Genomic DNA, 23,851 nt, shown 5'->3' with positions numbered 1-23,851 from the left:
GCCGGGGTTAGGCCAGACACTTACCAGCACGTGGGGTCGGTTGTGCTGATGTTACACTCTGTGCTCTTTTGCACAGATCCAGGTGTTGGACAGTAGCTGCAGTAGCGCGGGAGTTAGCCTTCAGTCCAGCGAGACACCGAGGTAGCCTTGCAGGCGTCCGCAGGCACGGCGTCTCTTCTATCTTTTATTTCAGTCTGTTATCTCATGTATTTCGAGACAAACAGTTATATTTTCTTTCAAACGGTTGTATTTAGCACTCTTAGTAGTTTGTGAGTATGTGACACCAGTTCTTGGGTAGAGATTTATGTTGAGTTTCCGCATTGTTGTTCAGATTTTTTAATTTAAGACTTCCGCTTATTTACTTTATTTCGTTGTTTTCATGGTATTACTGATAATTGTCAAAAGAAGTAAATTGGTTAATGCTAAAGGTAGTTAAGGGTTGGCTTGCCTAGCTCTCATCAGTAGGTGCCATCACGACTCCCGAGGGTGGAAAATCCGTGTCGTGACAAAAACAGTTACAAACAAGAATTTAAAAAAGGTTTCATATTCATCATCAATACATAAAGTCATTAAGTGTTATGAATACATATAAATACAACTAGATACAGTTAAATATTGAAATACATATTCATACCATTGAGTACAAAACAGTAAATATCTACATACAATATGCAAGGAAATCTGTAATAAGTACGGAAATACAACATATAATAACTAAGTAAGCACAACTCAGTGAATGACATTGTAAATGTGCAAATGAGTTCTGGATTGTTTAAATACTTAAGAATACAACTAAATACATACGAATACATCAACATACATATAAATCACATGAATAAATATGACTACATCAATATACCCCTAAATCAGTTGAACAACTTTGAAAGCATATTGATACAATAACAATTACCTTTTCGTGCCGTGTATCCGAGCTTTTTTTTGCATCAACTTCCTTAAACTTGACACATGAAGAATCATTCGTAGGTTTTTTCCTCTTTTTCGCAACTGGAATTTTTGTTTCTTTTAAGGATTTTTCAACTTGGACTTCTTTCGATTTGTCATTGTGTAATTTAGTTCTTCTCTCTGAAGCTGTAGTTGCTGATACACCTGCAAATTCCGACTCCGCTTGAGTTATTTGCAACGAGAAAGAGGGCCCATCAAAATTGAGAATTTTGGTGGGTATACCTCTGGTTACCATCTTTTGTGACGACGAATCCGACATTGGAGAGAAAAACGATAGTTATCTGTTGAGTAAACAATAACAATGGTTATTGTTTAAGAAGCAAACAAAAATCTCTATCAAAATCGAAGAAGCTAAATACTTTTCTCAAAATCTAAGAAGCTAAATACTTACCGCAGAACTTGTAGCAGAAAATAAAATCACGATTTTAGAGAGAAACTAACTGGGGAGTGATAATGGGGGAGACCTAGCGAATTTAGGTGGGAGAAGAAGTCTGAAACTGGTTTTGTGGGAGAAGAGAGTAAAGTGTATGAAAAAAGAGTGAGAGAGAGAGAGAACGTGGTTTGTGAAATTTATCGTGATTATGTGAGAGAAAATCTGAAAAGGAGAGAGAAAAATATTAATTAGCGTATATGGTGCCTTAAGTATAGGATGTAATCATAATTAAATATTTTGCTATAAAGGGTAAAAGGTAGCTATATAATATAATTTTTTAAAATGGTATTTATTTAAAATAAATAGGGTATTAAGCTTTTCTATAGGGTGTAAAAATTCCATTAATTTTCTATAACAACTCTTTTACTTTTCTTCTACATACATGCATCTTTTCATTTTTCTTTTTCTCGTTAGGCAAATAGGGGTGTCAATGGTTCGGCTCGATCAGTTATTTTATAAAATTTGCACCATGGCAATTTTCGGTTTATCCTATTATGTAAAATCAAAATTAGACTTTCCGAAATCGTCCCAATCATGTCGGTATTGGTACGATTCGGTTAACTTTTGGTTATTTTTTTTATGTCATGTAAAATTCACTGGTAGAAGTAGAATGCAATAACCTACATACTTGTATAGGACTTCAAAAACTCTCTAGACACTTTTACTGTTTAAAAGATAATGAATTAAGAAAACATGAAAGATGGCCAGAGTATATATCCATCAACTATTCTATAGCAGTGTAAAAGAAACTAAGCAAAGATAAACCATGTTGGGACTCAAGAATAAAGTCTATAGAAGATTAAATATTCAAAAAGATAAATCTAAAATCATACGAAAGGAAACATATTCAATCATAATCGCTAGAATACCTTGTATCTTGCTAGTGAATATGTTGAAAATAATTTAGTTTCAATAGGAGTAGCATAATAGGTTTGGGAATTAGGATTTTGAGTTTAATTACTTGTTGGCTTGTAATCGTTTTATAATTCCAAAGCCCAAGGAAAAATTTAATGCTTTATTATTTTTAAACTTAATAGATAAATATATTTTTCACATGTAGACATATTAGGTACGGTTCTGTAGTTTTTCAGTTTATTTTCATAAAATAAAAAACCTATCCTAATTATCGGTACTAGATTTATATTAAAACCAACGATTTTATTAAAATAAACCTGAAAATCGATTCAGTGCGGTCCGGTCGGTTTTTAAATATCTATTGACACACTTAAGGCAAACTCTTGAAAATTTACTCAATATCTTAACAACAACAATCCAGTGACATACCACGAGAGGAGTTTGGAGAGGGTGGTGTATATACAAACCTTACCCCTACCCTGGGAAGGTAGAGAGGGTGTTTCTGATAGACCCTCGACTATGAAAAAAAAAACAGTAGAAACAAGTAATATCAACAAAGAGGGCCAGAAAAATAATAGCAAAAGAAAATAATAGCAACAAATTGTAACAACAACAGAATACTAAAACCCAAGCGAAAGATAATAAGAAAACAACATGAACTACTAACAATCTAAGACAAGAAAAACTACCAGACTAACCCTAAAACAATGGTACGAAATACCTAGTATCTTAGCTTGCTCAACTTGTAAAAATTGCATACAGACATGGTGAATACAAACTTCTCTTCACGTTCACCAGAAATGTTCCCACAATGGTTTAACCAACAGAGAGGCAATTATAAATTTGTCTACTGGTACAGCGAAACCTTCTAAAAAATTTCTTATGATTCCCACACTGAATAAACAGTTTAACATTTGTCTATTGGTACTATCTTTCCATAAACAATCAGTAAGAGTACTTATCATCTATAAGTCCATAACATCGCGGGAATGATTTCAATCGACAGACAAAAGTTGAATCTCCATTTATAACCATCTTTACATCTTAAAGCAAACATATAGGTCAAGCTGAAAAACTATATTTCACGTGAACAATTTACACAACCGCAGATTCACTACAAAAATCAACTATGCCAATTCTGCTACATCTCGTGTATGTGCAACTTTTAATACAGCAGGCTAGTGGTCTCAAAAGGATTGACAGGCAATGCACCGAACTGTCAAGTCTGCTATATCAGGCCAGTGCTCCCGAAAGGATTGGTTGTTTGTGGATGAGCAACATTATTAGCAGGAAATGCGCTGAACCCTGCATCGCCAAAAGGATTGTGGGGATTCATCATTGGATTTTGGGGCTGTGGATAGGCAGGTTGGAATGGTCCAAAAGGATTCATTTGATGCTGAGGCGCCATAGCCATTTGCACGGATGGAAGGGGAGGCATGGTACTAGACATGGCAAATGGATCAGCAACTTCGAATGGATTAGGGGCTGGTTGTCCATATACTGGTTGTTGAGATGCTCTATATGCTCCTTCATCATACAAACTATTGAGCGTGAGGGAGTCCAATCCACCAGCCTGTTAAAACGTTTTAGAAAAACATATGTTAAGGAAGATACTTACTTGATTTCACAAAGTAGATATAAGATAAGGAGATGATATTAGTATTAATAGCCTGTTTGGCCAAGCTTTTTTAAGGAAAAAAGGTGCTTTTGAGAAGAACCAAAAGCAGTTTCTAAGAAGCAGAAAAAAGTAACTTCTACCCAGAAGCACTTTTTTGAAAAGCACTTTTGAGAAAAATACACTTAGAAGCACTTTTTAAAAGCTTGGCCAAACACTAATTGTCGCTCAAAAGTGCTTTTCAAATTGATTAGCCAAACACAAACTGATTTTCACCAAAAGTACTTTTTGGAAAAAGCAATGCTCAAAATATGCAGATATTAGAAGCTAGTCCAAACAGGCTATAAGCATGCGAGTGTCACTTATGGACAACATATTTATATTAATATAGATTTGAGTGTCAACTCCAAGACTCCGGGCACTGCAAGGTTACACTACCATCAATGTTTTTACATGTTTGTCCTCAGATGCATTTGCAAAAGCAGATGCAAAGAAAAGCCACTTAAACACTATATCTTTTAAAAATGGATTCAGAGGGCTTACCAATTGTCTCTCCTGAGCTACAGATAAGTCGCTGCTAGGAGTAGTGACCAGGGCAAGTTCCCATCCAGTAGGATCAAAATCTTTTGGCTGAGCTGGGTTTGCGTCAAACGGTGTTGTCCCTGCAAGTATTAATAGTTCATTCAAATAAACCAACACCGTAATTTGCCCAAGCACCATTACTTACGAAGAGAAGAGCTCAACATATTAGTGGTGAAATAAAATAATTACCAGATGGTACTATTGCTAAAGCCAAAGCATTGCTTTCCTCGATTGCTGATGCATAACCAGTTGGTGTATTTAGCCCCTGAAACAACCAAAAATACTAGTAACGAAAGGCTGAAAAAAGAAATCCAAAAAGAATATACCTCGAGTTCCAGATAAACAACAACAAATTCAATAGGATTAGCTGACTTCACCAGTAAATCATCAGTTTCCAAGCTGCTTGGAGGCGGCTGCACTGGCGGGGCAGGAGCCTCAGTGGTTGAAACAATAGTATCGTCTGAAGGCGGAGGTTTAGTTTCGTTAGCTGATTCTTCAGCATCTTCAGAAGCTGAAGGTTCATCCTCTTGTTTATAGGTCAACATAAGCCTCTCAGGATATTCCTAATAATAGTTAATCATGTTAGTATTCTATCATGATATCGGACCTGTGTATGCTTGCTTATACAGATATATAAAGGAAAATACAGATCGGCACTACAGAAAGGAACAACATAAGCTGGCATATAATTTGTTTGGAGTAAATGTGTATAAGATAAACGTATTACCAGAGTTTCTATTGGGACAGAGACTATGCGGGGTGCTTCTTTTATATACTCTTCCATGGTCACAAGGAAGGACTGAGGAGGCTGAAAATCAGAATAGTATGTCAAGCTGATGGCCCACAAAATTTGAAGGCAAATGAATCAATACATAAGCTAAGTAGTATGATTACCTCTCTCAACACAGGAAACTGAAAGTTCCTGGCAAGTTCCAAGCCTTTGCAAACCTCGTAAAAGTCGGAGAGGCTCATGGCCTAAAACAAGATAATAAACTTACAGATAATACCATAAACCCAGGGAGACGTTCGCATGGTGAGAGACTAGTAAGAAATGAAACTATAGAGTAGAAATATTCTATCAAGTTCGTCAGTGTATTCACCTGCTGGCCAGCTCTTTTGTAGATATCAAGGGCCTTAATAGCTTCATGTCTTGGCATGTCAAAAAACTGAATTAAAATCAGTAGAAAATAATGTCAAAAGATGAAACAGATATGAACGTAACGAGCAACATTTTGATGAGGTCATGTTGCAGAAAAAAGCTAAAGTCAAATGCACCTTGTCAATAAGATTAATTATTCCATCATTTATAGCACAATAGATTTTGAAGCTCTCCTTGAGGACCTGAAATGGAAAATGAGTAAATCTTTACACCATCATTCATACAATTGTGAAGTCTATAAATTGATATGAGGTTGTCAGCTGCACAAAGGCGTAGTGAGCAGAAGCATTACATTTATACTTCCACCATTTCAATAAAATAAGAAAGCACTGGAAAAGGTTGGACAACCAACATGTACTGTCCCACAGTTTTCACCGACTTCATTGACCGATAGGCCACACTTTTGGTGTTTAATTAATATATATCAATCAACTTTATTTGACAAGCATAAATATCAATCAACTGAAGACAGGCAGCCAAAATAAATAAGCATACCAGGGCAAGGGCGTATTGAATCACATAATTTCCAACTGCTGCTCCCTCAGGCTGTAATGTCAGAAAGAGTTATAAATTTATGCCCCGAATAGATAAAATACAGAACTCTCAGAAATCCGAGTAGGAATGTCGTCCAAAAGACAAAGGGATTGCAACAAAAAACAGAATTTATCAAGCTTCAAAATATACCCGACATCCAATAAGACGATACAACAACTGCTGCAAAGCAGGCAACTGCTCCAAAAGTTCCTCACTGGGCAACTCCCTTGTTTTGCTGTATCCCTGCTCAAAAAGTAAATGAAATTGGAAATTACATTATACTGACTAAAGAAGCAACAGACCAAAAAGCTCATTCAATCCGCCAAACTTAGAGAAAGTGTCTAAGCAGCCGGTAGAAGAGCAGTATCCGTGTTCCAGTAGAACAGTTTATTTTGGTTATTTAGCATGCTTGTGACAGAAATTGAAAATGACACTACGGCCGTACGGCGTGCTGCTAGCCTGCCAAATGTTAATCACTCATTGAGTTATACTTCCTATATATAACTAGTACGGAGAAATTTGCAATACACGTGATAGTCCAATACTGATATAGAAGATATTTCAAATGTATACAAAAGACCAAAGCCCTAATCTTTCTCCTAATGTGTGGGAAAATAAATTAAGTCTGGCTCTTCAATCGTCCTCTTTTAAGTGTTATACCAAATAAACCAATTTCTGCCGGATTTTCTTGCAAGTACGAGAAGCTTTCTTTTCTATTAGAACGAAAGGGTATTTTTATGAACGCACTAATAAGTTGTAAATCATCCATAGTTCCATACTGTAAAACAATCTTCTTTCCCAGTTCTGAATACAATAATATTGTATCAAATTCATCATAAGGCGTCTGTAAAAAGCCTCAATTATCACACTAATTATATTAGTACAGAAAACAACTGACACATTATTGTTTTCTTTTTGCATTGCTTATTGTACTTCTATGATTATAGCTAACAAGTTACTTCTTTTTTGATAGGTTTATATTTACAAGTTACTCTAAGTCTGCTTACATTTTGATTTCACCCGAGCACATTTGCTTCAAATACAAACTGTTGCATTTTATATGCTTAATCTACTAAATGCCCACACATAAGTTGGTGTCTCTGGACTATCATGATACTCTTCTTTCTTCTTCTTTTTTTCTCTCTTCAATTTGTTGGGTGAATGGCAAGTCCCTTGTCCTTCATTTGCCTTATGTCATGTCAACACAACATAGAGAAGCAGTAACTCAGGAACAAAAGCTACCAGCTTTTCCAACGCCTTGTAAACCTTTTTCTAGTTAATATATTCACAAGAATCATACGTGTACAGAAAAGGTAAGAAAAATTAAGGAGGATCCTGCTCTACTGTTAATCATCTTTACATAGTAACTAATGATATGCAAGTTATCTGAAAGAAACTGTGAATCTGGTATTGGCTATGTTGCTCGGACCCTTCAAAATCCCTACCACACGGTTAAACACGATTTGGATGTGGGTGTGGGATCCACACTGGATTGGTCAGCTTACCTTGGCTGCTTCGACTACATCCTTTTTTCGTGTGGATAAAGTAAGTAATTTTATTGAAGTACCATGGAGGTACTGCAAAAAAAAATTACAGAGTGACAGAAGTTTCTAGGGGACATCTCATACAATCATCGCAAAAAGTCTATGAAATCTAACACAACTGATAGTTTCCCTACTGCGCTTTCCTCACACAATTAGATTAAATTGTCTATGCATTTATCTTTAACAACTGCTATCTGCTTCTATGACCAAAAAGTGTAGATTGATTGGATATTTGGTTTCATTTTTGGTTTTGGTATAGATTGATTGGATATTTGGTTTAATTTTTGGTTTTATGTCATATAACTCTATATTAATCGAAATGTATACTTATGAATGTAGCAATATACATTTACTGGCCATATCCCAGCACCCGTATCCGCACTTGGATTCATACCCCCGAATCCTAAAATTTATGTGATGAAGAATCGGGTCTCTAGAACCGCACCCATATCCAGTACCCGCACCCGAGGTCGAACAGCATATAAGAGTATTGGGGCATGTTCACAGAACCTCAATTTAGTGCAAGAAAGAAGGGAAAGAAAATAGCCGATGGATAGAGAAAGCACCTTCTCCACAATGTTTCAGACACTGAAGTGCCCAATGGTGTGGACCACATGATTTATTCATGGAAAGAAACATAAAATGAAAAATGACTTTAGTTCTAGTAGGCTAAAATCATTCAATTTTCTTCACAAAAGAAGAAGACTACTTTTTGAAGTATGCAGAATAGTAAGCAGACATTTTAACAGTATTATGCTAACCTTTTCTTGCCCTTGGGCAGGTTTAGGAAGGCGCTCTCCTTCAATATCATACTTCATAACCCTAAAGCATTCAAGGCGTTCTTCCAGAAAGAGTGCATATGTTCGTACCCATGCTGAGCAGTCCCAAGCTGGAGGGACAGAAAAGATAGAATAATTCTTGTTGAACTTGACGGAATCTAAAGGTAAACAGAAGCTCAGAAGAACAACTAAGGTAATTTTACCAACCAATTGGGCTTGAATCATCCTTGAAATTGGACATTTGGAGAATGCGCCCTCTTTGATGGAAATTCAGTAGTTCCTCTCTAAATGTTGGATCACCTTCCCTCAATGTTCTGTGGATTACTATCAATGTCTTCAGTGCTACCTATATTTTAGAGTAAGTTGCAAACATTACATGTCAGATTGGTTGAGCAATTTAAGTGTAAACTATATCAGAAAATAGTAAACCATAAAAGAGAGGTCATCATAAACAATAGAAGTCTTTGTTGCCTAATTATAAAGAAATTTGTACAATGTGCCTCCTTTTCCACCTCTTCTATTTTGATGTCTATCCCACTTAATTACCCTATCTCATCGCTACAGTAAAGGAAGTTGAGATTACTGTCCACGATATGTTTGGCTGCTTGCAGAAAAACCAGAACTTATAACTACTAAAACCTAAAGTACATCTATGTCAAAGTCCTCAAAGAATTGCAACATGTGAAGCTCATCGTTATCTGCAGCAGTCTGGAGGATAACATGTCTCATTTAAAAGGAATAACCTTATCAAAAAAGGATGTCTCTCATAAGAACAACCAAATATTAAGGTGCACTTTTTACCACTTCCACCTTGCAATTTCATAAAGATTATACCCGCTAAAATGGAAATTGTATACAGGACGTCGTCGAATCTAGACAACTTACCTCCTCCCTCCACCTTTTTCCTCTCATAAAAAACTCCCGTCATTGAACTAACGGAGTAGTAAAATAGAATTGTCCTTTGTATGGCAAAAATATTGAAGACACAAAGGTCTCATCCACAAATTTAATAAATTTCAACTCCTTTTAAGGATACACAACTTTGTGAATGATGGTTGCTGCTCAAAATGTTGACTGCAAGCTTACATTCCTAATTCAAAACAGGTGGCTTCGGATAGAAAGTCATATCTAGCATTAGCTCCAACCCTTATGTAATAATAAGTCAATCGAAGAACACAACATCAAGCAAGGGGTCTGTAGTTCACGGAAAAAAGCATGTTGGAATATGCATGTTAAGGCTGAATGCAACAGGCATGCAGTGCATGAGTAATGTCAACAACCAAACCTAACTAATGTGGGAAGAGTGAATCTCAGTTGTCTAAGAGACTAAGACTCCTTAATGTGGAAGCACGAGCAGACAAATAAATTAAACTTGTGCAGATCTACAGTTTGCAAAATATTTATTTTGTTGCTCTTCCGATCTTCTTTAACTTTTTTGGATCTGCATGTCTGTGCACCTCCCTGATCAATAAGTTCATTATCCGTTACAGACTGAACAAGAAAATGTTGAGCAACAAACAGGGAGAAGAAAGAAAACAAAATGATGTATATCATGATTCATGAAGGGAAACCAACACCAAAGAACAGTAATGGACATTCTCAAGCTTGTCAAAAAAAATTGAAAAATGAATAGGTAACTGTTTGACCTATGAAGACACGAACCATAATGAACGACATATTTTGATAAGTAACCTTAACAATATTCTCTCTTTGCATGGCAGAATTCACACAACAATATTCACTAAGGTACATATTACACTTAAATCCTTCCAGAGTTTCATATCCACAGTATTCACTAGCCAATAATTGGACCGCATATATACGTAGACGCCTAAAGTTACCATGATTTTTCATTACACACCTCAACTAGGCCTTGTTCCGATTGAATACCTGTAGTAGGCCCAAAGTGTACCAATCAGACACATTTGCATTGGCTTGGAAATACCTCAAGCGCGTGATTGCAAGCGTTCCTGGCATGGAATAATTAGCCAATTAAATCATGATTACACTTGGAACAGGTCATTTCCACACCTATTTTAGACAGCTTTCTATACTTCTTTTCTTTTATAACCGTGGTGTCCAAGCCAGCTTGCATGCACCTCGACTAATTCCACGGGATACATGCTACCTCCCACCAGCAACAGGTACCAGGTAACTCTATCCACCAATGCTTGGACAGATGGGAAGAATCACCTAGTGTTTTTTGTTTCCGTTGGGATTTGAACCTGAGATCTCAGGTTTTCAACCCGCTTCATTGACCACTAGGTCACACCTTTGGGTACAACTTTTCATACTTCTTCTTAGGTTCATCTTACACACTGAAGTGCTTTAATTGACTAGTTACTCCATGTAAGGAGCGCTTGCAAACATGAGCTTGAGGTATTTACAACCCAGTGCAAATGTGTCTTCTTGACACACTTTGGGCCTACTACAAGTGTTAAATTGGAACAAGGCATAGTTAAGGTGTCTAAATGAAAAATCGTGGCAACTTTAGGTATACCCGTATGTATTCAGCCTAATAATTTTTAAACAATTATTGCAGCCATACTTTCAAGTCCAGTTCCGTAAGCTGCAGTTATATTTCATATCTTCAGATATAATAAAAGAACTAACATACCAATATCGCTCCCAGCTTCCTTCAAATGATTCTCATGACAAAAAACAGGTTTCTTTATTTTGCTAGAACTTATACCTCAGACAATCAAATAACCACAACCTTCAGCAAGATTCTCATAGAAGCATAAAAGAGCAGCCCGGTGGCACTAAGCTCCCGCTATGCGGGGGGTCGGTGCACTAAGCTCCCGCTATGCGGGGGGTCCGGGGAAGGGCCTGACCACAAGGGTCTATCGTACGCAGTCTTACCCTGCATTTCTGCAAGAGGCTGCTTCCACGGCTCGAACCCGTGACCTTCTGGTCACATGGCACCAACTTTACCAGTTACGGAAGGCTCCCCTTCTCTCATAGAAGCATGTTCTGACCAATGCTGACAATTTCCAAGACACCACCTAAAACTAGAGCCTTGACTAAGTGAAGACCTATTCTTGGCTACTTTAATTCACTCAAATGCCTGTGATACACATTGAACTGGTGTACTTTTCCCTATAGCTAGCAAGTTATACAGCCATAGGTGCAAAAGGGGAAGGGGGAACATATATTGCAATGGTACTAAGAACAACATAAACTTAAAGGCATAGAATTGTAATACACATTCTCAAAAGCAAAGCTAAGTCTTGGGAACTCCATTTTACACTCTAAAATCCCAATAAGCAGAGCCACACTTATAAAATATAATCATTCAGATCAAAGCATTAATAAAAGTGCCCTCCATAGAGAAAACAAATCCACGAGAAGACACTCAAGTACATGATTTGTCAATTAAACTAATTGTGTTTGTGTCAAACTCCATACCGTCCAATTATGTGTCTTTGCCAATCGCCTCGCAAGTGCATGTATGCAGTAGGCAACATCAGCACGAGGCCGCATCGCTGAAGTATAAACCAAAATCTCTGCCAGAACCAAAAAACACATTGTTATCCCCAACATCTTTACACATTCTTACAGTACCAATCCAAACCAAACAAATATTTACAAGTAAAATCCCTATCAACTAATTCGGATTTGACATTAACAGAGACGGATATAGAGTGCAACATAACCAAGTAACTTTGGCCTGAACCTTTGTATATGTGTCAAGAAATCCACTAAATACATATGAATATTGAATTCAGAACCCCGTTACTAACACTTGAGACATTCTCCTAGAATCCCAAACCCATAAAGCGAGATCCTGGATCCACCTCTGGTTCACATAATTACCCCAAAAACTGATATTTAAGTTCAAAAACACCATCTTACGACCAAAAACAAAGAAACCCAAGTCAGGCAAACAATGATCTCTGTAAAAGCAAGAAATTCAAGTACCCAAACAACAACAACAACAACAACTACTACTACTACTACAACTACAACTACAACTGCAAGTACAAATCGGTCCCAAACAAGTTGGGGTCGGCTGTATGAATCCTCTGACCACGTTACTCCAGTTAAATCATCTTATACATATACAAATAAGAAGTATTAGAAGTTACTAAATGCATAGATCAAAAGGTTAAACCCAAGTACCCAAAAACACAATATTACTCAGAAATATGAAAACCCCAAAAATCAAATTTCTCAAATTTTAGACCCATCAAAGAAAAATCTCATATTTTGGTACCGGATCTGTTAATAAAGAGTAATTAAAAGAAGACTCACTTCTAAGATGTCTGTCTTTTGGTGGGCACTCAACATGATTCGTAGCCTTAACGATCGCCACATCCACATCCTATAATCACCCAAAAAATCAACATAAAAAAATTGCGTGTAATTAATTTTCTGGTAAAGCGCATAGTGGCATAGAGTGATCTTACTGCTACGATCCAAGATTCAGCCTTCATAAAAATACCCACAGAAATTAATATTAAAAAAAAAAAAAAAGATAAGAGAGAAAATTTAGGACCTTGAAATCGCTATTAACATGGGCAAGGCCAACTTTTGTGTGGTCTTTGAGAGCTCCATAGGCTTTCCTCCAACTTTGAAGCGTACCCATTTCTCTCTCTACAATTTCGCTTGAGAATCGGTGGTTTCTTCAGAGGCCAAATGGGAGGTTACTATTCTTTGCTTCTCTTTCGCTTGATGGCACTTTAGCCTCTTTCCAATTTGGCCTTCGCCTTGTGAATCATTTCCTTTTTACTTTTTCGTCCAATGGACCCCGCTTTTAATTTTTTTTTTTAATTTTGTTTTTTTTTTGTCTCCATTTTTTTATGTAAATAAATTTTATGTATTGTCAACCTTAAAACAATTGTTTAAAGTTTTGTTTCACAAGAATCAAGTATATAAATGTTTGAATAAATCAATCAACCAATATTAATTGAGGCTAATTATACTATTTATCATAGTTAAAATGCAACACTCCTTTTGTGGTACAAGACTGACTACAAAATATCAGCGTTTAATTAATTTTTTTCTCATAAATCTCGTCTAAATCATGAAATGAAAGACTACGTACTTGTTAAAAATTATTTTACATTTATTTAGTTTGAATACTTATACCTATTTTTAGTCATGAACAAAGTATTGTGTACTCTAATTTAAATATTCATCTAATTAAATTTTTAAAAATGATATAAAAAAAAGGGAGGATGAAGTTGAGATAACAAGGATGCTTGCGGGGAAAAAAATAATACTACCCGGTGAAGGCTTTAAAAAGGCGAGCCTATATAGCATATTAAGAAGAATCGATAAGTCTATATTAACAAGTAAGCAAAGATAAAAGGTTTAATTTACTTTAAATGTTTTATTAAATAAGTTAAGACATGTTGGAGATTATTATATAGCATTAATTGTTTTTTATTGCTGGAAAGGAAGGGGCAAACGTAATGAGATTCTAGACGGTCTTTAGACAGATCACCTAGTTTTTTTAGGCTGTATTAGAATACTAAATAATTAATACATTATTTAATGACAACCACTTTTAGCAATATGAGCATTTGAGTTTGGAGGCAGGGTAGGCTAGTGCCTATGTCTTCCATGCATAATTAATATAGAAAATTCCTTTGGGTCACATCATTTTTTGCCACAATGATCTAAATGGGGTTATTAAAGTAAATTTACACCCAAATTAGAGTTTCTGACCAAACTTTATATCGAAAATGTCCTTACAGTAAAGGTTTGAATATTTCTCTCTCACGCATTTAATTCTTGTCTTCCCAATACGGGGAAGATATCAAGCATGCAAATCCTATTTTTCATAAACCTTTTTTTTTCTTTTTACGTATTTTTTCATCTATTTTTTTGTAGTATACACGTATATATTTCGAATTTATTCATCTATATACATATAATTGATTGCTTATTTCGTATATCTTTCGTATAATAAGGTCTTCAAAGCTCTACTATTTAAACAAATCTAGATGGTCGAAAACATACTTAAACAAACCTAGATGGCCGAAAAAACAACAATTATAATATTTAGCTACGAAATTATTTAGATACAACACAAAATTCGTCATTAATTGTTCAATTTTTATGACAAAAAATATAATTCGTCTTTAAATGCATGAACCACATACTTTTAGTGACGAAACACAAAATTTCGTAGCGAACTTTCGTTGGGACGACCCGACCCGTCGTCTCATGTATTACCGCCCCGTTTTCCCCATTTATTGCTTCTTCATGTTTCATTATCGGCATTTGGTAAGTTAGAGTCGAATCGGTTTGGTTTTGGTAGAAAATGAGACATTTAGTCTCTTTAAGGAAGGCTTGTAATGGAAAAGTCAACCGGATGTTGACTATTGAGTTAGAGGGCTCGGATATGAATTCCGATGATTTGGTTAGCTTCGGGCGATGATTTGTGACTTAGGAGTGTAATCAAAAGTGATTTTGGAGGTCCGGAGTAGAATTAGGCTTGAATTGGCAAAGTTAGTATTTTGGCGAATTCCGGTTGGTAGGTGAGATTTTGATTCGAGGGTCGGAATGGAATTCCGAGAGTTGCAGTAGCTTCGTTAGGTGATTTGGGATGTGTGTGCAAAATTTCAGGTCATTCGGAGGTGATTTGGTTGGATTTTTGATCGAATGCGTATTTCGGAAGTTTTTGAAAAACTTAGGCTTGAATTCGATGAGAAACGATGGTTTTAGTGTTGTTTGAGGTGTTTTAATGATTGGAGCAAGTTTGAATAAGGTATTGGATCATGTTTGTATTTTTGGTTGAGGTCCCGAGGGCCTCGGGGTGATTTCGGATGGCTAACGGGATGAAATTTGGAGTTTAAGGACTGCTGAGTGGTCTGGTATCTGGTATTTTCGCTTCTGCGGAAATGGACCGACCGCAGAAGCGGTTCCGCAGAAGCATATGAGGAGTCGCAGAAGCGAGGTTGGGCATTTTGGAGATTTCCGCAGGAGCGGACTATTTCCCGCATAAGCCGCTTCCGCAGAAGCGGTTAGCGACCGCACAAGCGGTCCAAGACAATAAGTGAGGTTCCGCAGAAGCGAAAAATGACCGCAGATGCGGTAGTCGCAGGAGCGACAAAGGACCGCAGAAGCGGAAATAACTGATCAGAAGTGGGTTTTAATCCCTTCGCGAAATTTTACAAAGACATATTTTTAACTTCGGACTTGGGGTGTTCTTGAGCGATTTTGAAGAGAAAATTCAAGGACTTCGATCAGGTAAGCATTCTCGGACTTAGAACACAATTTTATCATGCAAATACATGAAATTACACTGAAAACTCAAGGAATTAAGGTCAAAAATGGTGGTTTAGGGCTTGAAACCTAAGAGAACAAAAATGAAAATTTGAGGGGCCATTTGGACTCCGATTTTGGTGTTCTTTATATGCATGGACTCGTGGCGAGATAAGGAATCCGATGATGTGAATTTTATAATTTTTCGGGAAGTGGGCCCGGGGCTCGGGTTTTGCCAACTTCGTGATTTTCGATGTTTTTCGAGTCTTTTCGATTGGGTTATATTCCCTTAGCATATTGTGACGTATTCGTTGTGGTTTTGGTCAGATTCGACGAACGAAGAGGTGAATTCGAAAGGCAAGGGCATAGCAAGCTAGGACCTTGGCCGGCTTGAGGTTAGTAATAAATGTAAATGTTGTGTTGAGGGTTTGAAACCCCGAATTTGCACAGCGTAGTGCTATGTGAGGTGAATTGCACGCCGGATAACGGGCGTGGGGTAGAGCACCGTCAGGGATTGTGACTTGGTCCGTCCCGCTTAATAAAATTGATACCTATTTGATTGTAGATTTGTAATATCCTTATAAAAAATTGATTAATTGTCATAATTGGGCTTCGTGCCAACTACTTGAATCCTTCAGGGATTATTTTAATGATTTCTTACCATATTTATAAATATTAAACTCAGTCCTGGTATTTACTACTGTGTTTGAAATCTCAACCATTTTCTTAAATTAGAAATTAAGTTAATATTTTTAACTGAAGTTTGGGTTGAATATTTTTATACTATTGTGTGATTTTTGGACTGAGTATGGGATCGGCATGCACGCCGCAGCAGTATTATAATGATATTGATATGAGGCCAAGGGCCTGTTTGATGCCACGAGATGGCTTATTATTGCGCTTGGGCCGTAAGGGGCCCCTCCCGGAGTCTGCACAACCCCAGTGAGCGCCGTCGACGTTAAATAAATGGAGCGGGCTGCACGGCCGCAGCGGGGTACTGGAGGTACCGGTTTATGTGTTGCATTGCATAATTAAGTGTCATTTATTTCTTCATCTGATGTGATGTTTATTCTAACTGTATTGCTGTTTAATGGTATTTTTAGCTTTACTTTGTGTTTATTTAGGATTTCTTATCCTCAGACCTTATTTATATTTATTACTTTCTGAGTTGGAAGTACTCACAATACTCCATGCACCTTGTGTCCAGATCCAGGTACACAAAAGGTTGAGTGAGGGCTTGTCAGCCGAGCAGCACTTATCTGGGAGTGTCGAGGTAGTTGCATGGCGTTCGCAGCCTTGATCTCTCCCTTCTATCTTTTATTATTTTATTCGTATTATTTTCCTAGTCGGACTTGTAATAGGTGAATGATCTGTTTCTAGAGGCTCATGTTCGTGACACCAGATTCTGTGGGTTGATTAGTACTTTGTTTTCATTTGGGGTATTCGATTGTTAGAGATTACTTCAGAAATTCCGCACTAAATTAGTATTTTAGTAGTGAATATTTATTTATCTATCGAGATTAATTGGCTAAGGTTAAATAAATGGTCGGGCTTGCCTAGCAATGTGTTGGGCGCCATCAGACCGGGGTTTGGGTCGTGACAAGGTGGTATCAGAGCCAGGTTACTTGGTCTCGCGAATCATGAGCCGGTTTAGTAGAGTCTCGCGGATCGGTACGGAGACGTCTGTACTTATCCTCGAGAGGCTGCAGAACCTTTAGGAAATACTCCATATTCTTGAAACTCTTGTCGTGCGGTTTTGTTGACCTGTGAACTAAATCTTTGTTATTCTATTCTCTCACAGATGGTGAGAACACGAGCTACCGAACGTGACGGACGACCACCAGTGCCACCTACTGAGGCCGCCAGAGGCCGTGGGTGCGGTCGTAATCGTGGCAGGGGTAGAGTAGCCGGGACAGTACCTGCTAATCCTATGATTGCCCCAGCTCAGGATCAGGCTCCAGCGGTGGAGACTCCAGCAGCACCTGCTCAGGCACCAGCTGTGCCTATTGTGATTCCGGGTCTTCAGGAGACCTTGGCATAGATCTTGACGGTCTGTACTGGTTTGGCTCAAGCAGTTTCAGCCACCACAGCAGCAGCAGCTACTTCACAGACCGGGGGAGGCAATCAGACCCCCGATGCCCGCACACTTGCGCAGGGAGTGCAGGGGCTACAGACACCGGAGGCACCTCTAGCTCAGCAGGTTACACCAGCTCAGGGTTTTGTGGTTCCAGCTATGCTAGACGATGAGCAGCGTCGTCTCGAGAGGTTTGGTAGACTCCAGCCTCCGACATTCGGTGGTGCTGAGGGCGAGGATGCCCAAAGTTTTCTCGACATATTCCAGCGTATGCTCCGTATGGCAGGGATCCTTGAGTCGAGTGGTGTGGCATTTACTACTTTTCAGTTCACGGGGGATGCTCTTACTTGGTGGGAGGACTTTGAGAGGCGTAGGCCTGCCGGTGCAGCACCTCTGACTTGGCAGCAGTTCTCAGCTCTTTTTCTGGAGAAGTATATACCTCAGTCCCGCAGGGAAGAGTTGCGTAGGCAGTTTGAGTGGTTAGCACAGGGAGACATGACAGTGACTCGGTATGAGGTGAGGTTTTCCCAGCTGGCTCGTCATGCTACTTGGATGGTTCCAACAGATCGCGAGAGGATCAGGAGATTTGTGGATGGTCTTAACTATCATCTCCGTATTTTGATGACTAGAGAGAGAGTATTGGGTGCTACGTTTGAGGAGGTTGTAGACATTGCTCGTGAGATTGAGTCAGTTCGCCGTAGAGAGCGAGAGGAGAGGGAGGCTAAGAGGCCTCGTGGATCGGGCAGTTACAGTGGTGCTCCTTCGAGGGGTCAGTTCCAACAGGGTAGAGGTCGCTCTTTCAGGCCCGCTCAGTCAAATCGTCCAGAATATCGTGGGGGATCTTCAGGCCGTGGTCATCATNACTGTATTGCTGTTTAATGGTATTTTTAGCTTTACTTTGTGTTTATTTAGGATTTCTTATCCTCAGACCTTATTTATATTTATTACTTTCTGAGTTGGAAGTACTCACAATACTCCATGCACCTTGTGTGCAGATCCAGGTACACAAAAGGTTGAGTGAGGGCTTATCAGCCGAGCAGCAATTATCTGGGAGTGTCGAGGTAGCTGCATGGCGTTCGCAGCCTTGATCTCTCCCTTCTATCTTTTATTATTTTATTCGTATTATTTTCCTAGTCGGACTTGTAATAGGTGAATGATCTGCTTCTAGAGGCTCATGTTCGTGACACCAGATTCTGTGGGTTGATTAGTACTTTGTTTTCATTTGGGGTATTCGATTGTTAGAGATTACTTCAGAAATTCCGCACTAAATTGGTATTTTAGTAGTGAATATTTATTTATCTATCTAGATTAATTGGCTAAGGTTAAATAAAAGGTCGGGCTTGCCTAACAATGTGTTGGGCGCCATCACGATCGGGGTTTGGGCCGTGACATTCGTCCACTAAAGTTTTCCACCAAAAAATGAGTTGGCGCCATTTTATTGAGTAATATTAGCGGCAAATTTAAATTTATCAAATGACACATTATTTTGTCACTAATGATATACCCAATTAGCGAAAAATATATTGTTATAATAGCGACAAATTAGAAAAGTACTTAAAAGTTGTAAACTTTAGCCATACAATTTGTGACCTTCATTTTTTGTCACTAATAATGCAAAAAATTAGTGACAATTATTTTATTGTCTCTAATTAACCTGCAAATTAGTTACAACAAAATTTTGTCACAAAATATACAATTTTAAATGGCGACGACTTAACATTGTAGTTGAATCATGCGATAAATGATCATACTTTATGTTTAACTATGAATCTGAAGTTTTGTTCATGTAAGATACATATACTCACTTTAAGACTAATTGAACTTGTGATTAAAACAACTATCTTTTGAACAATTAATCATTTTCGAGAAACTAAAATCCCATTTCACTAATATTAGAATTTTTAGGAATATTTTTCTTTCTACTTAGCTTTGAGCACTTTCTTATTGAAAAGTATTAAGAATGTATATTTCCATATCGGAGAAGAACCATTTAATTTGGTTCTTTATAAAATTGTTTATGCCGTTGACGCTAAGTTTCAAAATTAGTGTACATTTTATCTGATTTCGCCCGAACAGTTATTTTTTAAAGCAAATAAAAAAATACTTTTTGAAAAAAATTATATACATAGGTCCTTTCATTATTTACCAAATTAAAGTATATGCCATATTGCACAAAATTATAACTCCAACTAATATTTTTTTTTATATTTTTACATTAGAGATTGTTAAGAATAAGGATGGATGCAGAATTTCGAGAAGATGGTTGCACTATTATGAAGAGGCGTACCTAGTTAGGATGCATATTTGACTGGTTCAACTTTAAAAATTCTTACCATTAAGTCTATTCTATACCTTTATAAAATTATACGTTCGAATCAATTTTCTTTTGTAATATATATATATATATATATATATATATATATATATATATATATATATATATATAGTACGCGCTTTGCGAGTGTAACTAAGTCGGTGAGTAGATGACTTATTAGAAAATCGTATTAGTACTATTAAATATAATATGTTTGTAATAAAAAATAAAATATATTCCTTAAAATATAGCATATAGTTTTAGTTGAAAAGACTTATCTATAAACTCTTCCGTGTTAATTTTCTATTTTTCTTATTATCTTTCACCGCCAGTAGTATTCTTATAAAAATAAATTTAGGTTTCCTAAGAGTTTTGTCAACTTGAATAATAATTATAATTTATGACAAATTTGACAAATAATTGATTTGAATTATTAGACTTAATTATTTGGCCTTAACATTAACGGAACTAATTTATGTTTTGTCGATTTAAATTCTTAATATTAGCTCATCCCAAATTTTAAATATTTAATTGTAACATGAAAGGGATCGCAATTATGTTATATCTTTCAAATAAAAAATAATATATTAGTTAATTAAAATTTAATTTATTTAAAGTACTGAATGCTAAATCTCTCTGCATAGTTCAAATAAAAAAAATTAAATTTTAGGTCTTAATATTTAAAAATTAATGTGAAAGATATTATAGTTAAATTGAATAATTATTATAAGAAAGGATTAATTAAGAAACTATTGGCTAAGATAAAAAAATCTAATATCGGTCACAAAAATTACATATTGTTACTATGTTTGACCCCAAAAAATATATATTGATACGACCTTTTATTATAGCATTCCATAAGATTTTATTTTTTGAATCCTATGAAATAAAAATAAGAATTATTTTTTATCAACTATTTTAAAGGTTTTGTTTTTTCTAGAATGTCTAATAAAGCATTGCAAACTTCAAATAATTAGTTCGTCCATAACTTGAATTTCTCTTTTTTTTGTTTCTTAGGATAATTTTGGGTTTAATGATGTCTATAAAGAATAAAGTTTTTCTAGGGCTATAGCTTCTTTATCTATCTTTATATATAAGGTAAAAAATTTAACGATCCTAAATTTTAGTAATTCTTATATATTAAAGATTTAATAGCTAAAAATTTAGTTGATTTTAAAGTCCTAGTAAAATTATAAAATGACTATTTTGTTCAGTGTGAACTCTATTTTTAAAAGACAGAAAAGGCGAACAACAGTTGGTTAAGGACCTCCGCGCCTAGACGGGATAGTTTTAGAGTACGCTCGTTGTGCGTATCCTTATCGTTGGAAATAAATTTTAAAAAATCATATAAATAACATTATTTGACTTCCTACATTACATAAATAAGCATATTTTTAAAAAAAAATATGTAGAAAGTTATATTTCAAACGATCTTATAAATTAGAGTACAATTTACTGCTAATTTTAATATATAAATCTAAGTAACTTATCTATGCATCACCTGTCAAATATTGTAATTGCGTTTGTGATTTAATATGCCCATATATTACAATATGTAAATAAAAAATTTAAGTATGTTATATATTATTACTATGAATTATTATTATTTTTAAACTTAAGCATGCCGTTTATTTAAAGATAGTTTCTTACTCGTCCTATGTGTTTATGGTAGTTTACAATAGTAACATTTAGTGTTTAGAAATTTAAGAAATAAATTTATATAACTTAAATATTAGGAGTTCCTACACAATTCAAATAAGAAAAGATTTAATACCAAAACTTTAATGTATTTCACTTAAATATTAGAAAAAAATGTAATTTTTACTTTTATTCAATAAGAAATAATTTTTTAAAGTGTAAAAAAGACGAACAATATTTCTGTAACGACACAACCGGTCGTTTTGAGCTCTAGCGCACCGTTCAACAGTTTGAGGCCATGAGCAGCTTCAATTCAGGCATTATGACTTGTACGCGTGGTCGGAATTAGATTTCAGGAAGTTCGGAGTTGACTTGGAGAGGAAATTCTCATTTCGAAAGTTTTAAGTTGAGAGAATTGACTAGGATTGGGTTTCAGAGTAAACGACCTCGAAATCGGGATCTGAAGGTTCTAGTAGGTTCGTATGATGATTTCGGACTTGGGCGTATGCCCGGATCGGGTTTTGGGTGACCCGGGAGCGTTTTGGCGCCTATTGTGGAAGTTAGAATTTTGGCAGAAATTTTATAAGTTTGGGTTGAAGTGTATTTCAGTGTTATCGATGTCCGTTTGGGATTTCGAGTTTGGGAGTAGCTCCGTATGGTGATTCTGGAGTTGGGAGCGCGATCGGAAGTGAATTCGGATGTCCGTGGAGCATTTTGGAGCCATTTGGCTAAGGATAGAAATTTGAAGGTTTTTTAGAAGTTTGACCGGAGGTGGACTTTTTGGATATCGGGATCGGAATTCGATTCTTAAAGTTGGAGTAGGTCCGTAATGTCGAATATGACTTGTGTGCAAAATTTAAGGTCAATCGGACATGATTTGCTAGGTTTAAACATCGAAAGTAGAAGTTTGAAGTTCTAAAGTTCACAAAGCTTTGATTGGAGGTCGATTCGTGATTTTAGCGTTGTTTGATATGATTTGAGGCCTCGAGCAAGTCCGTAATGTGTTTTGGGACTGGTTGGTATGATTGGTTAGGGTCCCGGGGGCCTCGGGTGGATTCCGGGTGTTTAACGGATCGAATTTGGAGTTTAAAGAGGAGCTGAAGTTGCTGGTGTAACCGCACCTGCGAGACTAGGGCCGCATGTGCGGAGCCGCAGAAGCGACCTTGTGGTCGCAGATGCGGTATTGGCGGGGGAGAGCTGGGACCGCAGATGCGGTCATCTCGTCGCAGAAGCGAGACCGCATCTGCGGTGGAGAGGACGCAGAAGCAGAATGGGCTAGGAGCCCTGGATCCGCAGAAGCGGCGTTTGGACCGCACCTGCGGAAACGCAGAAGCGGTTGAGAGACCGTAGGTGCGGAGAGTGCTGGAGGCAGTGAGTGTTTTAAAAATCGGAATTTCGCCATTTTCTCTCATATTTTCTTGGCTTGGCGATTCTTGGAGGATTTCAAGAGGGGATTTTCATCATCAACGATAAGGTAAGCGATCCCCACCTATCTTGAGTTAAATACATTGATTATGTACAGGTTTGAGCATGAAATTGGTAGAAACTTGGGGTTTGAGGGAAAACCTAGAAAACTGAAATTCTTGAAATTTGACCACGATTTTGGGTATGAAATTGAGAGTAAATTATACATTTGAGTTCGTGAGGCTATGGGTAAACTTATTCTTCGAAAAATTTTGGAATCCGGGCACGTGGTCCCGAGGGCGTTTTGTCAACTTTTCGATGGGGGTTAGGAATTATTATAAATTGGATTGTAATGAGTAATTGAGCATATATTAATGGATTTGCATAATTATTGGCTAGCTTTGGAGCATTTAGCATCGATTCGAGTCTTCGGAAGGGCGTGGAATGCCGGTTATGGATCTTCGGAGCAAGGTGAGTCTCCTTTCTAACCTTGTAAGAGGGAATTGTCCCCATAGGTGAGTTAATTGGTTATGTGCTCCTATTTGCGGGGGCTACGTACGCACGAGGTGACGAGAGTCCGTGCGTAGCTACTATTATGCTTAAGTCCGGGTAGTCTATGACCCATAAGCATGCTTACTTGTAATAAATGCAACCTTGTAGACAAATTTAAAAATGCTTGAACATATTGAACGTGTAAATGAATTTCTAATAGACTAGATATCATTTCTTGACTTTTAAAAGA

General features: G+C 36.9%; 1 protein-coding gene across 1 annotated transcript; it reads right to left on the bottom strand.

Moving 5' to 3' along the window:
* Positions 1–3,117: 3,117 nt before the first annotated feature.
* LOC109238558 (putative clathrin assembly protein At2g01600) lies at positions 3,118–13,173 on the bottom strand. Its single transcript, XM_019405039.1, has 15 exons — positions 12,963–13,173; positions 12,719–12,788; positions 11,873–11,970; positions 8,672–8,810; positions 8,447–8,574; positions 6,292–6,384; positions 6,103–6,153; positions 5,724–5,789; positions 5,549–5,614; positions 5,343–5,423; positions 5,176–5,256; positions 4,826–5,011; positions 4,638–4,713; positions 4,410–4,528; positions 3,118–3,824 (listed from the first exon to the last, which is right to left on the bottom strand). The coding sequence occupies exons 1-15, from the start codon at positions 13,050–13,052 to the stop codon at positions 3,480–3,482; spliced, it is 1,689 nt and encodes a 562-aa protein (XP_019260584.1). The 5' UTR covers positions 13,053–13,173; the 3' UTR covers positions 3,118–3,479.
* Positions 13,174–23,851: the final 10,678 nt, after the last annotated feature.

This window comes from Nicotiana attenuata, unplaced genomic scaffold (genome assembly GCF_001879085.1).
Source record: "Nicotiana attenuata strain UT unplaced genomic scaffold, NIATTr2, whole genome shotgun sequence".
Taxonomy (NCBI): Eukaryota; Viridiplantae; Streptophyta; class Magnoliopsida; order Solanales; family Solanaceae; genus Nicotiana; species Nicotiana attenuata.
Note: the sequence above shows the minus strand (reverse complement) of the source record. Positions and strands in the feature narration are given on the sequence as shown.

Coding starts and splice junctions, on each gene's coding strand:
- LOC109238558 (XM_019405039.1), bottom strand. CDS start 13,052: ATGGGTACGCTTCAAAGTTGGAGGAAAGCCTATGGAGCTCTCAAAGAC. Junction 12,789..12,962: donor ATGTTAATAGCGATTTCAAG/GTCCTAAATTTT, acceptor GGGTGATTATAG/GATGTGGATGTGGCGATCGT. Junction 6,154..6,291: donor ATCGTCTTATTGGATGTCGG/GTATATTTTGAA, acceptor CTGACATTACAG/CCTGAGGGAGCAGCAGTTGG.